The sequence below is a fragment of the Mus caroli genome, unplaced genomic scaffold (genome assembly GCF_978045245.1).
Source record: "Mus caroli unplaced genomic scaffold, Mus_caroli_1 scaffold_7, whole genome shotgun sequence".
NCBI classification, from domain to species: domain Eukaryota; kingdom Metazoa; phylum Chordata; class Mammalia; order Rodentia; family Muridae; genus Mus; species Mus caroli.
Genome location: NW_028227262.1, coordinates 78,056,300 through 78,069,319, shown reverse-complemented (window position 1 = coordinate 78,069,319; position 13,020 = coordinate 78,056,300). Strand labels below are relative to the sequence as shown.

Here is a 13,020-nt window from a genome sequence, read left to right as displayed (position 1 = left end):
ATTCTCATGATACAAAACCACTTTAGGGACTGATAAAATGTATGTAAAATTATGTTTGTATAATAATAAAAAAATGAGAAATAAACATAAGGTTATATGAAAAAGATTTTGAGTTCAAAGGTATTTCTCCCCATGTAATGCACACACACACACACACACACACACACATGTATGTGTGTTTATGTATGTACATATGGATATGTAGTGACATGCATATAAATATATGCATACATAGAAGTGTACACATGTACAAACACATACATATGTGCACTTAGGTATATATGCATATGTGCATTTCTGGAGATGTGATTCACATGTTTCTAAATTATTTCTAAATGTATGTATGTTGCACGTGCATACATTTGTCAACATACATTTCAAGCATGCACACTTATTTCATGAGTAGGGTTAAGTCACCATAAAGGCAACATTTACAGAAAGCTTTGCCCTTGGTTGGACTCACTAATGTTTGCTGAATTAGAACAAACCTCTGCCTTGCCCACTCTGATTTTTATCGTTGACCATTGCTCTCAGGAGTTAATGTTTGAGCCTGGCCATAAATAAATCGACAATCACTGACCTATGGCCTATATCTGAGGAGGAAGAATCCCCTTATAAAATAGGCAACAGTGGGTGGCCTGGCAGGCAGAGCTGTTGTGGTCAGGTGTGGAAAGGAAGCCTCGTTGCCACCATGAACTTCTCCGGCAAGTACCAATTGCAGAGCCAGGAGAACTTTGAGCCATTCATGAAGGCAATGGGTGAGTGCTGAATATGACAGCAAAGAGGGGCTAGCCCTACTATCAGCAGATAGTCCAGGTCTGGTGTTGAGGTGGAAGGAGGGGTCCAGGCTATACCGAATTGAGTTCTCCAGTGACTCTCCTGCTCTGTTGTTACTTTTACTGTTCCCCACTGGACAAAGCTATTCCAGGGAAGTGGAGACGACCCTACATTGGAAGATGAACTGGTTCGAAGTGTGTGTTTCATGGCACTTTATTCTAAGACCTTGTTCCTTCACTCACTTTCTAGCAAACATTGATTCAAGGCCAGCCATACCCCAACACCATGCCATATACCAGAGAGACAGTGTGATAGGATACAATCCTGACCAATGTTCAGAGACAAAGCTACAATCTTGACCAGTTATTTGGAGATAAATGGAATGAAGTGTCTCCTAATATGTATGACTCTATACCAGGCATTGCCATGCAATGCCCACAGTAAATACCATAAAACTGAGTTGTTTTTCCCATTTTACAGTTAAGGCGACTGGGGTAGATGAGGTAGCTGTGATGAGGCTCACAGTTTAGAGGGTGTTTGTGTTGGAGTTAGAAGCAGGTGCTGGGTCCCAGAGACCCTATTTAAACGCCCTATGTCTCCCAGGGTACTCAGGTGCGGGAGAGACTGTGATGATGAAGGCTGAGCCTGGAACCAGGGAGAGAAGAGTATATAACAGGAAGAAAGAGGCCTGTGGGCAGAGGGGGAAGTGGAACAAAGGGGGTTACCAACATGGAAAAGATGAGGAACAGCAAGACCTGAGAAAGGACTCTCAGGTCACCCTAGGACTCAGAGCTGCTTTTGCAGACAAGTCAAAGATCATGAATGTGAGGATCCCTTAGCTGTGCAAGGGACCCTCCACTGTCACTGTGAACTCCACGGTTCTTGGGAACCCCTGTTCATGTAAAAGCACAGATTTGTTCTGAAATCTGGAAAGCCCTATTCTAGGGTAAAGGATTTTTGTACATTACCCCCCAAGAGCCTTGACTCCAGAGGCCACAGCAAGTTTGCCAGGCATGGTCCTACTTTGTGCATGGCCTATTTATGTGTAGCTCCCATATCACTTCAAAGATAATTGGATTTGGAAGATAAACATTCTGGAGGATGAAGTGTTCCCACTCTAAGAGCAAGGCCACTAAAGAAGGAGGGATCTGTGGGGGGGTGGGGTGGAGGGATGAGTAAGAAGCAGGGAGCCACAGAGGAAAGGGTCTTTACAACAAATGAATCGGTGGGTTTGCCTAGCATGCATGAGCCCTGGGTTCAATCCCTTGCACCATATAAGCCAGGTACGATGGCACATGACTGCTATTTTAGCACTAAGGATGTGGAAGCAGGAGGATCAGACACTCAAGGTCATCCTCCACCATAGAGTGAGTTAAGGCTAACCTAGGCTGCAAGAGACCCTGTCTCAAAAAATAATAGTACTAATTGGCAAAGTACTAGCAGACTACTGACTTTCCGCATCAGAAGGCAAAGATCTAACTGCTCACAGGACGACTATATGGAAATGTGTGGGGTCTCTGTTCTTCCAGTTTTTAACTTTACATGGTCTCTACCAGGTCTGCCCGAGGACCTCATCCAGAAAGGGAAGGACATCAAGGGGGTGTCAGAAATTGTGCACGAAGGGAAGAAAATCAAACTCACCATCACCTATGGACCCAAAGTGGTCCACAATGAGTTCACCTTGGGGGAGGAGTGCGAACTGGAGACCATGACTGGGGAAAAAGTCAAGGTATGTAGTCCCACCTCTGGCCTCCGTCTCTTTCCCAGAACTTCTCCTAACGGAGACCATGTCACTGAAACGACTTCAGGCAGGAGACACAGAGAGCTTTGAGAGTAGACTTCTCATCGTCTCAGGGATCGTGTGCATCTGGGCTCTCACAATGGAGGAGGATGTGGGGATAAAGGGGCACAGTCTCAGAGTCTCCCAGGCACAGTGCTCCTGGCTCTCAGAGTCCTTCAAGGAAAGCCTAGAACTGGGGCACATTGGTGTCAGTGAAAACCTTCATCTGAGCTAGGGCAGCTTTACATCCGCTGGGAGATGGTTCCAGGCAGCAATGCCAGCTGTCTGTGGGCTGTGTGAGTAGTGGACAGGTGATAGAGAGATCCAGAGGCTGTGGGTCCTGTCATCTCCCCCCCAGCCCCACCCCCCGGCTCTGAGTCCTGCACAGCCTAGGGTAGCGGGTGTAATGTGCATCTGTTCTCTGTCCCTGCCCTTTCCAGGAAGCTTTGTGCCTCAAATTCAGCAGGAGTCTCTTTATCACTTCTGGCTGCTCTTATTTCTGCCTCTTTTACAAGTCAAGGAGAAGGGAGGGTGGGGCTTCTCCTGATTGGTTCATGACAAGAGTTGGGGTGTCATGAGTTTTACTACAGCCCTTTTTCAATGCCCACTGTAGAGGCAGATATTTGATGTCTTTTACTCTTGATTAGGATTCTTCCCTCCATCCCTCTCTTACTTCCTTTCCTTTCATTCTTTTTCCCCCCCTTTTAGCATTTTGCCATGTAGCCCATACTAGCCTCAAACCCAGCATCTTCATGCTCCTGCCTCATGAGTGCTGGAAAGCCTGAAGTACTGTGCCCAGCCATGATTCTACTTACTACTGTCCTTGATGTATACAGCTTGGAATTGGGACTACAATAAAAATAAACAAACAAACAAACAAACAAATAAATAAATAAAGACTCAGTAACCACCGAAGTAAACTGAATTCCCACCCCCACCCCCAGCTGCTGATGATTGGACAGCTCCCTCCACAAGCTTGAGAAATGGGATTTTATATTTTATTTTCAGATTTTTTCCCCCAGGGCAGAACCACTTAGGTAAGCTTGACATTTTCTTTCATTCATAAATACGCCCTATTTCCATTTAGCACCAGAGAACTGGAGAGGGACAGGACATTTGACTCCTTGTCAGTTGATACCATGCAGGGAACCAACTTCATTAGCTTCATTGCCAGGTCCTTGCTCACGGGCCACCCTCTGTCTTCCCTGCAGGCAGTCGTTAAGCTGGAAGGTGACAATAAAATGGTGACAACTTTCAAAGGCATAAAGTCCGTGACTGAACTCAATGGAGACACAATCACCAATGTAAGTTGACCCTCTGGTCTTGCCATCCAGTGCTTGAGGTGAACAGTACGGTGTGTGTGTATGTGTGTGTGTGTGTGTGTGTGTGTGTGTGTGTGTGTGTGTATGTGTGTGTGTGTAAAGGATAAGAGACAGCTGGATGCCATCTCTCATTCTTCACCCTTTCCCCCCAAGACCTGGACTCTCTCTTCCTTGCCTCTTGTCAATGTCTTCTACCACCTAAGAGGATGCATATGTACTACGGAGTTGATAGATATCAGATCTATTGAACAACACTTTTCTAATCAGAGAAAGTAAGGCAGTGACCAGAAGAGCAGGTCGAATGGCAGCATCAGGGTTTCCTGACCTGGGTCTGTCTCTTGGGCTAATCTCACAGCAGTTCATTAATCAAGCAAACCCCAGGGGAGGCTGTTTACACTATAAACAGTGAGGATTGCACTCAGGACACTGCAGCCATCTTGTTCTTGTCAAAGCATGACAGAATATCAGGGTGATTCCCTGACAGATAGAAGAGCGGTATCTTGAGGGAGGGGCACCCTTTTCTAATTCACCTGGTGTCTCACACCTTGTTGTGCTCCACTTTCAGAGTCAGCCACTCCCCTGCCTCTGCCTCTCTCCTCCTTGTCCACTCCCTGGTCTTACCCTTTTCCCAGCAGCAGCAAACAGGATGGGTGAGGAGGTGTGTGGCGTGCTGAGGCACGGAACAGCATGTGCAGAGCATAGCTGGCCTTGCCCTGTTTCTGATGCCATGGGGCCTCACACCTCACACTCAGGCCATAGGACAGAAGTCCATTCAACCCAGAGATGTCCCAGACTTCACTGTGTGTGCAGACATCCTGTCCAGGAGACCTCAGGACCTCTTGCAGCAGCACTTCCCATCAATGAAAACCTCCACAAGGGAGGCTTTGTATGTCCATCGATGTTCCTATTTGATAACATCAGCGTGATTAACAGCCTTAGCACTAACCAATGGGCCACACATCCATCCATCTTCCACAGCCCAGGTGCCTAATAAATGTCTTTGCCCACTTGGCATTGGTGGGGAGTCATTCATTTATCAAGTTTATGGCTGCTAATGAATGACACGCTGGGTATGCACTCCTGTGCAGTCATCCTCCATGCCCAGCTGTTGGTCATGTATTGCCCCCACTACAGTAATTCATAGTGTTTCTCTCATGGTCAGGTCTTCCAGCTTTCCTTTGTATCCAAAATGTACCTCAGGCAGGTCACAGAAAGCAAACCCCTGTCTAAGTGACCGCATCTGGTCAAGTGAAAATCCCCCTCCACCGTGGGGAGAGAGGGGCATCAATCACAAAACAACATTCACGCCCCACACTCTTGCCCCTCACTCCTACAAAAGAGCAGGTGTGTCCAATGTTCTCGTGTGCTCATTCACACCGTCCATACAATAAGAGGGAAGTAGATAGCACCTACTATGTTCCAGTCCAGTGGCCCACTGTACATATGCTTGTGTTCAGCCACAGGTAGTTAATGTACGGGAAATCTCAGTGAAATTTTGAAACGTTAGATTAGGCTGCTCTGGATGGTTTTTCTATAGCTGTCATTGATTCAGGAAGCCATTCCGTGGTTGGAAAGACAGCCCTCCCCCCATATGAACAAGAGAAGTGAGGAGTCCCAGCATGCTATCCTAGAAAAGGTTGCCAATCGCGCCTCAGCTCCAAGAGAAAATGGGGATTTTTCAAGTTGTTTAATATGTCAGCACATTTGGGACCATTTGGGGCGGTTACTGTTTGTTTGTTTGTTTGTTTTACAATTCATCATCAAGAAAATATTTCATAATTTCTCTTTTGACTTTCAGACCATGACATTGGGCGACATTGTCTACAAGAGAGTCAGCAAGAGAATTTAGACAAGGCTATATTTCATATTCTTTTACAGTGTAAAATTAATACAATAAAGTTACCTTTCTTTTGGAATAACTTCTCTTGATGGCTTCTCATTGTGGTGCTGTTGTTTTTATTTTTTTGGTGTGTGTGTGTGTGTGTGTGTGTGTGTGTGTGTGTGTGTGTGTGTTGGGAATTGAACCCAAGGTCTCACACATAAACTCTATCACTGAGTATAACCCAAACCCTGTTGTTTTCAGTGCTCCTTGATCACCGATAATTTTTTTAAAATTATAATCTGTGTACATCACTCCATATATTCAGATCTGTAGTTTAATTTCACCCTGAATACAGATTTCCAACTCATGTGTCCTAGTCAGGAATGTTAAGAGTGGCCAGCTCTGTAGAGTGTCCAGTGGACCTTTTGCCTGTCAGCCACATGGGCAAGAAACTGGAACAAGAGGGTATTCAGGACTCTGAGAGAGTCCCTGCATAAGGACAGGGATCCAGAAGACCAAACTGGCAAGGAGGAGCCACCGCCGTGAGCACAGCCACAAATGGCCATCCAGCAGTGGACAAACTCTAAACGATTGGGCACTCAACTACCAAATTAACATCTTTTTCTTTTATTGGAGGGCTTAATGTACAGATGTGGTACAGGTGTAATTCCTCCCACAACATGGACAGAAGCAAAAAGCAGAAAATGGAAGCAACCCTCTGAATACTACATTGTCCCAAACGACTAGGGGTTTGATAAGAGTTTAACAGCGGGCAGCAGAAATCCACACATTGAAATCCTATTACCCAGCAACTCAGAATATGGCCTTATTTGGAAACAACATTACTGCTGCTGTCTAAGGCCATAGAATAATATGGTAGGCTTCTAATTCAATAAGGCCAATATCCTTTTTGTTGTTGTTGTTTTTTTGGGTTTTTTTGTTTTGTTTTTTTTTTTGTTTTGTTTTTTTTTTTTTGTTTTTTCTGAGACAGGGTTTCTCTGTGTAGCCCTGGTTGCCCTGGAATTCACTCTGTAGACCAGGGTGGCCTCGAACTCAGAAATCCACCTGCCTCTGCCTCCCAAGTGTTGGGATTAAAGGCAAGCGTTTTAAAAAAAAAAAAAGATTTATTTAGTTTTACTTACACTGCAGCTGTCTTCAGACACACCAGAAAAGGGCATCAAATCCCATTACAGATGGTTGTGAGCTACCATGTGATTGCTGGGAATTGAACTCAGGACCTCGGGAAGAGCAGTCAGTGCTCTTAACAGCTGGGCCATCTCTCCAACCCAAGGCTGATATCCTTACTGAGAGATCCCTGGGAAGCATCTATGTGAAGACTGGAGTTATGCTGAGCAGAGCCCTGGACCATGTTTTCCAAGCTCCCTCAGAGGGACTTGGCTCTGTCGACATTGGCTTTCAGATTTCTGTGTCCAGAATTGTGAGGTCCGATGCTTATGCCACCCAATTTGTAGAACAATGGTGTCTCAGGGTTTTATTGTTGTGAAGAGACACTGTGACCACAACAACTTTTATAAAGAAAAGCATTCAAATTACAGTTTCAGAGGTTCAGTCTGTTACCATCATGGCATGAAGCATGGCAACGTGCAGGCAGACATGGTGCTGGAGAAGGAGCTGAGAGTTCTACATCTTCATCCACACAAGCAGCAGGAGAAAGACTGTAAGCCACAATGGGCATAGTTTGAACATGTGAGACATCAAAGCCTACTCCCAGTGACACATTTCTTCTTATAAAACCAGACATAGTCCAACAAGTCCACACCTCCTAATAGTGCTGTTAGTCCCTATATGGGTCAACATTTAAACACATGAGTCTAAGGGGGGGACGGCATTCCTTTCAAACTACCACATTCCAATCCCTGGAGGCTTGGAGCCATACCATAATTCAGAAAAGCATTCGGTCTAACTTCAAAAATCCCGGTAGTCTATAACAGTCTCAAACTTTCCTGCAATCTCTTAACTGTGATCCCCTGTAAAGTCAAAAAGCACACCACATCCCTCCAACATTACCATTCCAAAAGGGAGGAAAGGAGCATAGTGAGGAAATAGTGGGCCAAAGCAAGACTGAAAACCAGCTGAGGAACTCCAAACTGTATTTCCCAGTCTGATGTCAAAGCAGTCTTCAGATCTCCAACTCATTTTAGTTTTGTTGGCTACAACACACTTATCTCTCTCGGCCTGGTTGCACTCCCCGTTATCTCCTCAGCAGATATCCCATGACTCTAGCATCGGTAACATCTTGGTGTCTCCAAGGCAATCCAGGCTTCACCTTCACAGCTTCACATAATGACCTCTCTAGACCTCCATGTAGGGTCACCCTGACTTATCCCTGGTCTCAACAGCTTTCCTTAGTCACAGAGGGAGACTCTATAACCCTTTTCCTCTATCCTTGACTCTAAAGCCAGAGCCACATGGCCAAAGCTACCAAGATCTGCTACTTGCTGAGGCTAGAATATGGTCCCCTTGTTCAATGACATTGTCACCAGCTTTCTGCTTTTGATGGTTTCCCTCCCTGCTTAAATTTGGCTGTCCTGGAACTTAGAAATCCACTTCCTTCTGCCTCTGGAGTGCTGGGATTAAAGGCATGCATCACTCTAAACTTCCCGATTTTTTTTCACAAGTTGGAAGCTTAGCTGGCTAGAGTTTTGCTCTGAAGTCACCACTCCTTTTATTCTATTTAACAGCAGGTTTTTCTATAATCTGTTTATCATCTTGAACAGAGGACTTAGTGTTGGAGTTCATCAAAAGACCCTCACTCACAAAGACCACAGAGACCTCCATCACTGCAAACTGAAAGTGGATTTTTATTATTCCAACATGTTGGGGACTCCACCCCCCTCAGCATGCAGGCCAGAGGAGAGACCCAGAACAAAGAAAGAACACAATTTTATACCTTGTAAGGGGCAGATTTAGGCAACAGTGTAGCTGGCTTATTCTCATCCGTGTAGCAAGTAACCCTTTCAGGCATTGGTTGGTTTGTATAGTGACTAAGTAACCCTTTGGCCTAGTCTCTCACTCTGCCTGCCCTTGTGGTTTTTCAGCAAAGTAACAGTATGTTTTATGTTTTGAACTTATGGGTCAGCTACTAATGTCACAAGGAATTCTAGCAAGGTCAGGGTGGTTTGTGGGGTTTTTTTTTTCTTTTTAGAATTTAATGTGAGGTGGGGTAGGGGAATTTCTGTGGGAGCTGCTATCTTGTTATGGTTATTTTTCTGAGAACAGCTCATTTTGTTTTGGCAGCTGTAGACTCTGTCATTTTGACCGCTATATTTCTGAAAATTCCTTCAGAGGGGAAGGGAATAGGTGGTCTTGAACTTATTTTGGATTCTACCTTAGCTCCATTCCACTTCCTGGTGCCCCCTTTTCTCTTAAATTAGTACATTTTCTATTTTTCCTTGCTCAGTTTGCTTCTCCACTGAAATCTCTTGGGCCAGGTCCCCACAGTTCAAATCATCCTCAGAACTGTTGTTTTCAATGTTCCTACTAGTATGGCCCACTATGTCCCTCTTAAATCATTCAACTGTTTTTGTTCAAACTACCACAAATGACAAACCAATCCAGTTCTCAGACAGCAAACTGCTGCTCAATTCTGCTACTACCCTCATGTCTGTCAGCACCAGAAGTGTCCCGGTCTATAGAAGACTTGATAAAGAGCTAACAGTTACAGGGGGAAATAAAAAACAATAGCACACACCAATATGCCAGTCACAGAAATAAACTCTAGACTGAAGAGCTAAGTAATTATGGAATGCTGCAAGTCAGCATAACATCCAGGGATGACGATGTCTGGTTGTAATTCCAGGACTTGGGGGATGAAGGCAAGAGTTCAAGGTGTTCAAAGTCATCCTCAACTACATGTGGAGCCTGAGGTCAGCCTAAGTGAGATGACTCCCTCCTCCAAGCAAACTGAAAGAAGAAATTGGTGTTTGTCAGGGCCCTCTAATTTCCCACCCTCCCAGAACTGGGAAGTCCCAGTTCAAAGAACAATGAAAGGGGAAATTAGCAGTTGGCTGTTGTCAGTTGTCACAGCCCTCCAGTCCTCCACCCCCCAGGTACCTGGATGCCCCAGTTCAAAGAACAACCACAAAATGTACATTCCCAATTGAGTCTACTGCACTCTCACTTGTAACCAATCAATCAGCCAGAAAAATCAATACCGGATTCTGTTATTCTCTTTTTTAATTTAGAAACACCCCTTGCAGTTTGGCCCATTCCCTCATAAACTCTTTCTCAATCCTGTAATGCCAAGGCATGGACACCCCTCACCTGCAGGGTTTTTTTTCCTTTATAAACCCACACACATAGCAGTGGATAGCTTTTAAAATACAAGACTTTCTTTTAAAGTTTTAATTATGTGTATGCCTGTGTGTGCCTGTATGAGGGTGCCCTCAGAGACTGGAACAAGATGTCAGATCTCCTGTACCTGGAGTTACAGGCAGTTGGGAGCTGCCTGGTGTGGTTTCTGGGAACTGAACTGGAGTCTGCAATAGCAGTGTGCACTCTTAACTACCGAGCCATCTCTAGCACTGGGTTTTGTTTGGAAAATGCTAAGACCAAAGAAAAAGATTAATACATTTGACTTCATCATTTATCAAGATTACACATGAAAAAGATAGTGTAAATGTAATTTCATATAAAGCAGTACTGTGGGAGATTACCCTTGTGCTTCATTATACCCATGTAATGAAGGTTATAAGATGTAAAACTTCCTCCAAATTAAAATGAACTACTAACAAGTCAATAGACAGGCAGGTCAAGGGCATGTAATAGGCCACCTGCAATATAGAAGATGTGTATTTCACCGTAATTATAACAGAGGTGGAGAATGTAAGATGAGGTACTCAATACAAAGGTAGTAAAAGTTAATATTGCTTACATCCAAGTTTGTAAGGATACTGTGAATGGCTCTACCATCAGTGGTGGAGATATAAACTGGTGCCATCAGTGCTGGAGGCCATTTGACAGCACCCCTTAACATTTTTAGTGAGGTCTCTAGCACCTAGCAAACACCCTTGTGCAGCTTCCCGAAGCAGTACTGTATACCTATACAGAAAGCATAAACGATGTCACAAATGTATGTTGGGTGTCGTGGCACACTCCCTTGTAATTCTCGCTCTTACGAGGAAGGGATGTGGATATCAGCCTGAGTTACATAGTGGGACTAGGTCTTAATAAACAAGCAAGCAAGCAAGCAAGCAAGCAAATGGGCTGGGGACATGGCTCAATGGTAGAACATTTGCCTAATATGCACACGGTTCTGAGATTGGTAAACTAGAAACAGATGCTGTTTGTCTAGATAGGGCTGAAGAGATTGTTCAGTAGGTAAAGTGCTTTTTAATCACAACTTGACTTCACATTCCCAGCATAAAGCCCAACAGAGTGGCTTATGCATCTCTAGTCTCTGCACCCCCACAGGAAGAAGGGGGCAAAGAAGAGAATCCTTAGAAGTTCATGGGCCAGCCATGGGATACCTGTCTCAAACAAGGTAGAAGGTGAGAACCAATACCCGAGATTGTCCTCTGACCCCACATATATGCTATAAACTGCATATGCCTGCCTCCCAACACATGCATAGAAAAGAAGAGCAGAAGGGGCTGGAGAGATGGCTCAGCCATCTACCGTTCTTGAAGAAGACCCAAGTTTAGTCCCAGTACTCACGTAGGAAGGCTCACAACTACCTATGACTCTAGCTCCAGGGGATCAGATGCCCTCTTCTGGTCTCTGTGGGAACCTGCACTTGTGTTTACACACACATGCACACGAACTCCGAGAAGGGGGAGGGAGAGGAAGAGAGAGCATGTTTGTGTGTGTCAGAGTAAGAAAGTGTGTGTGAGAGAGTCAGGAAAAAGAGCGAGTGAGAACGAGTTTAAAATAAAACTCCTTTATTTAAAAATATCCTTTATGTGAATTGTGTTAAAGCAGGAGGTAAACTTGACTCTTAATATACATCTATGGGAACTGAGGACAAAGGCACTGGGCAACTGGTACATCAGATGACAGCCAGTGCTTCTGGTATGGGGACAGAATCAGGAGGTTGAAAGCTTTTTACAGAATTTATGTTGTTTGGCTTTTATAGGCAACCAATTCTCTGCATTTATGTGTTTAATAATGAAATGATTTAAGAAGTATTTAGCTTATAAATATAGTTGAGCTGGCTGGCTTATGATATTGGATCATAGTTACTGCTCCTATAAAATGCATAGTGCAATTTCTTTTTTTTTCATGTGCTTTACAGTTTTATTAGATTTCTGTTTAAAACAGAGATGACCCATAGGCTTACATAACAAAATTGAACGATGTTCACCACTTTACTTTCAGACTTGAAGTTATTTTTTTTAACTTTTTCCATTTTTCATTAGGTCTTTTCTTCATTTACATTTCAAATGCTACCCCGAAAGTTCCCTATACCCTCCCCCCACCCTGACCCCCTACCCACCCACTCCCACTTCTTGGCCCTGGTGTTCCCCTGTACTGGGGCACAGTGCAATTTCTTGTCTTGTGTCATTTGAAAGGAGCCATGAAATGATTTGCAAAGCAAACGCTTTACTGGAATTCCTGAGGGGTGTGTGTGTCAGGTGGCCGAGAGGGTGTGTATAACTGGTTTTGTTGTCATCTTGACACAAACTTTTAGTGACTTAGGAAGAAGAAACCTTAGCTGAAGAACAGTCTCCATAGATTGGACGGGATGCCTATCTGTGGGGAACTGCGTTGGCTGATGATTGGAACTGCACAGCCCACAGTGGGTAGCACAATCCCTAGGCAGGCGAGTCTGTGTTGTATAAGAAAGCAGGCTGAGCACAAGCCAGAGAGAGCAAGCAGTGTTCCTCCAGAACCTCTGCTTCAGTTCCTGATCCCAGGGTCGAGCCTTGAGTCCCTGCCCTGACTTCCTTCAGTGATGGACAGTTACTTAGACGCTGTAAGCTGAAGCAAACCCTTTCCTTCCTTTTGTCGTGGTGTTTGGCACAGCAACAGAGCAGAACTGGAAGGGTGTGATATTTGGAGCATTGACCGAAACTGTTATCACCAAAGCAACCAAGCTGAGTGTCATGCGGGGGGAAGAGATTTGCTTTGTCAAGCTGACAACCAAGCTTTCTGACTTTGAAGCGAGGGGAAATAATTCGAAGGTTTTTCAGCAAAATTTCTAGGGATCAGATAGAATTCCCCCAGAATGAGCCAAACAGTGGTGGAACTTGCCTTTAATCCCACCATTATGAAGGCCGAGGCAGGCAGATCTCTGAGGCCAAGGACAGCCTGGTCTACAGAGCAAATTCCAGGACAGCCAGGGCTCCACAAAGAAACCC

At 44.6% G+C, this 13,020-nt stretch overlaps 1 protein-coding gene across 1 annotated transcript; it reads left to right on the top strand.

Moving 5' to 3' along the window:
- Positions 1-604: 604 nt before the first annotated feature.
- On the top strand, positions 605-5,798 carry Fabp1 (fatty acid binding protein 1). Its single transcript, XM_021165595.3, has 4 exons — positions 605-758; positions 2,334-2,506; positions 3,769-3,861; positions 5,678-5,798. The coding sequence occupies exons 1-4, from the start codon at positions 692-694 to the stop codon at positions 5,726-5,728; spliced, it is 384 nt and encodes a 127-aa protein (XP_021021254.1). The 5' UTR covers positions 605-691; the 3' UTR covers positions 5,729-5,798.
- Positions 5,799-13,020: the final 7,222 nt, after the last annotated feature.

Excerpts from the sequence above, each read along its gene's own strand:
- Fabp1 (XM_021165595.3), top strand. The coding sequence starts at position 692 with ATGAACTTCTCCGGCAAGTACCAATTGCAGAGCCAGGAGAACTTTGAG. Across the intron at positions 759-2,333 it reads GCCATTCATGAAGGCAATGG|GTCTGCCCGAGGACCTCATC; the intron begins GTGAGTGCTGAA and ends GGTCTCTACCAG. Across the intron at positions 2,507-3,768 it reads TGACTGGGGAAAAAGTCAAG|GCAGTCGTTAAGCTGGAAGG; the intron begins GTATGTAGTCCC and ends TCTTCCCTGCAG.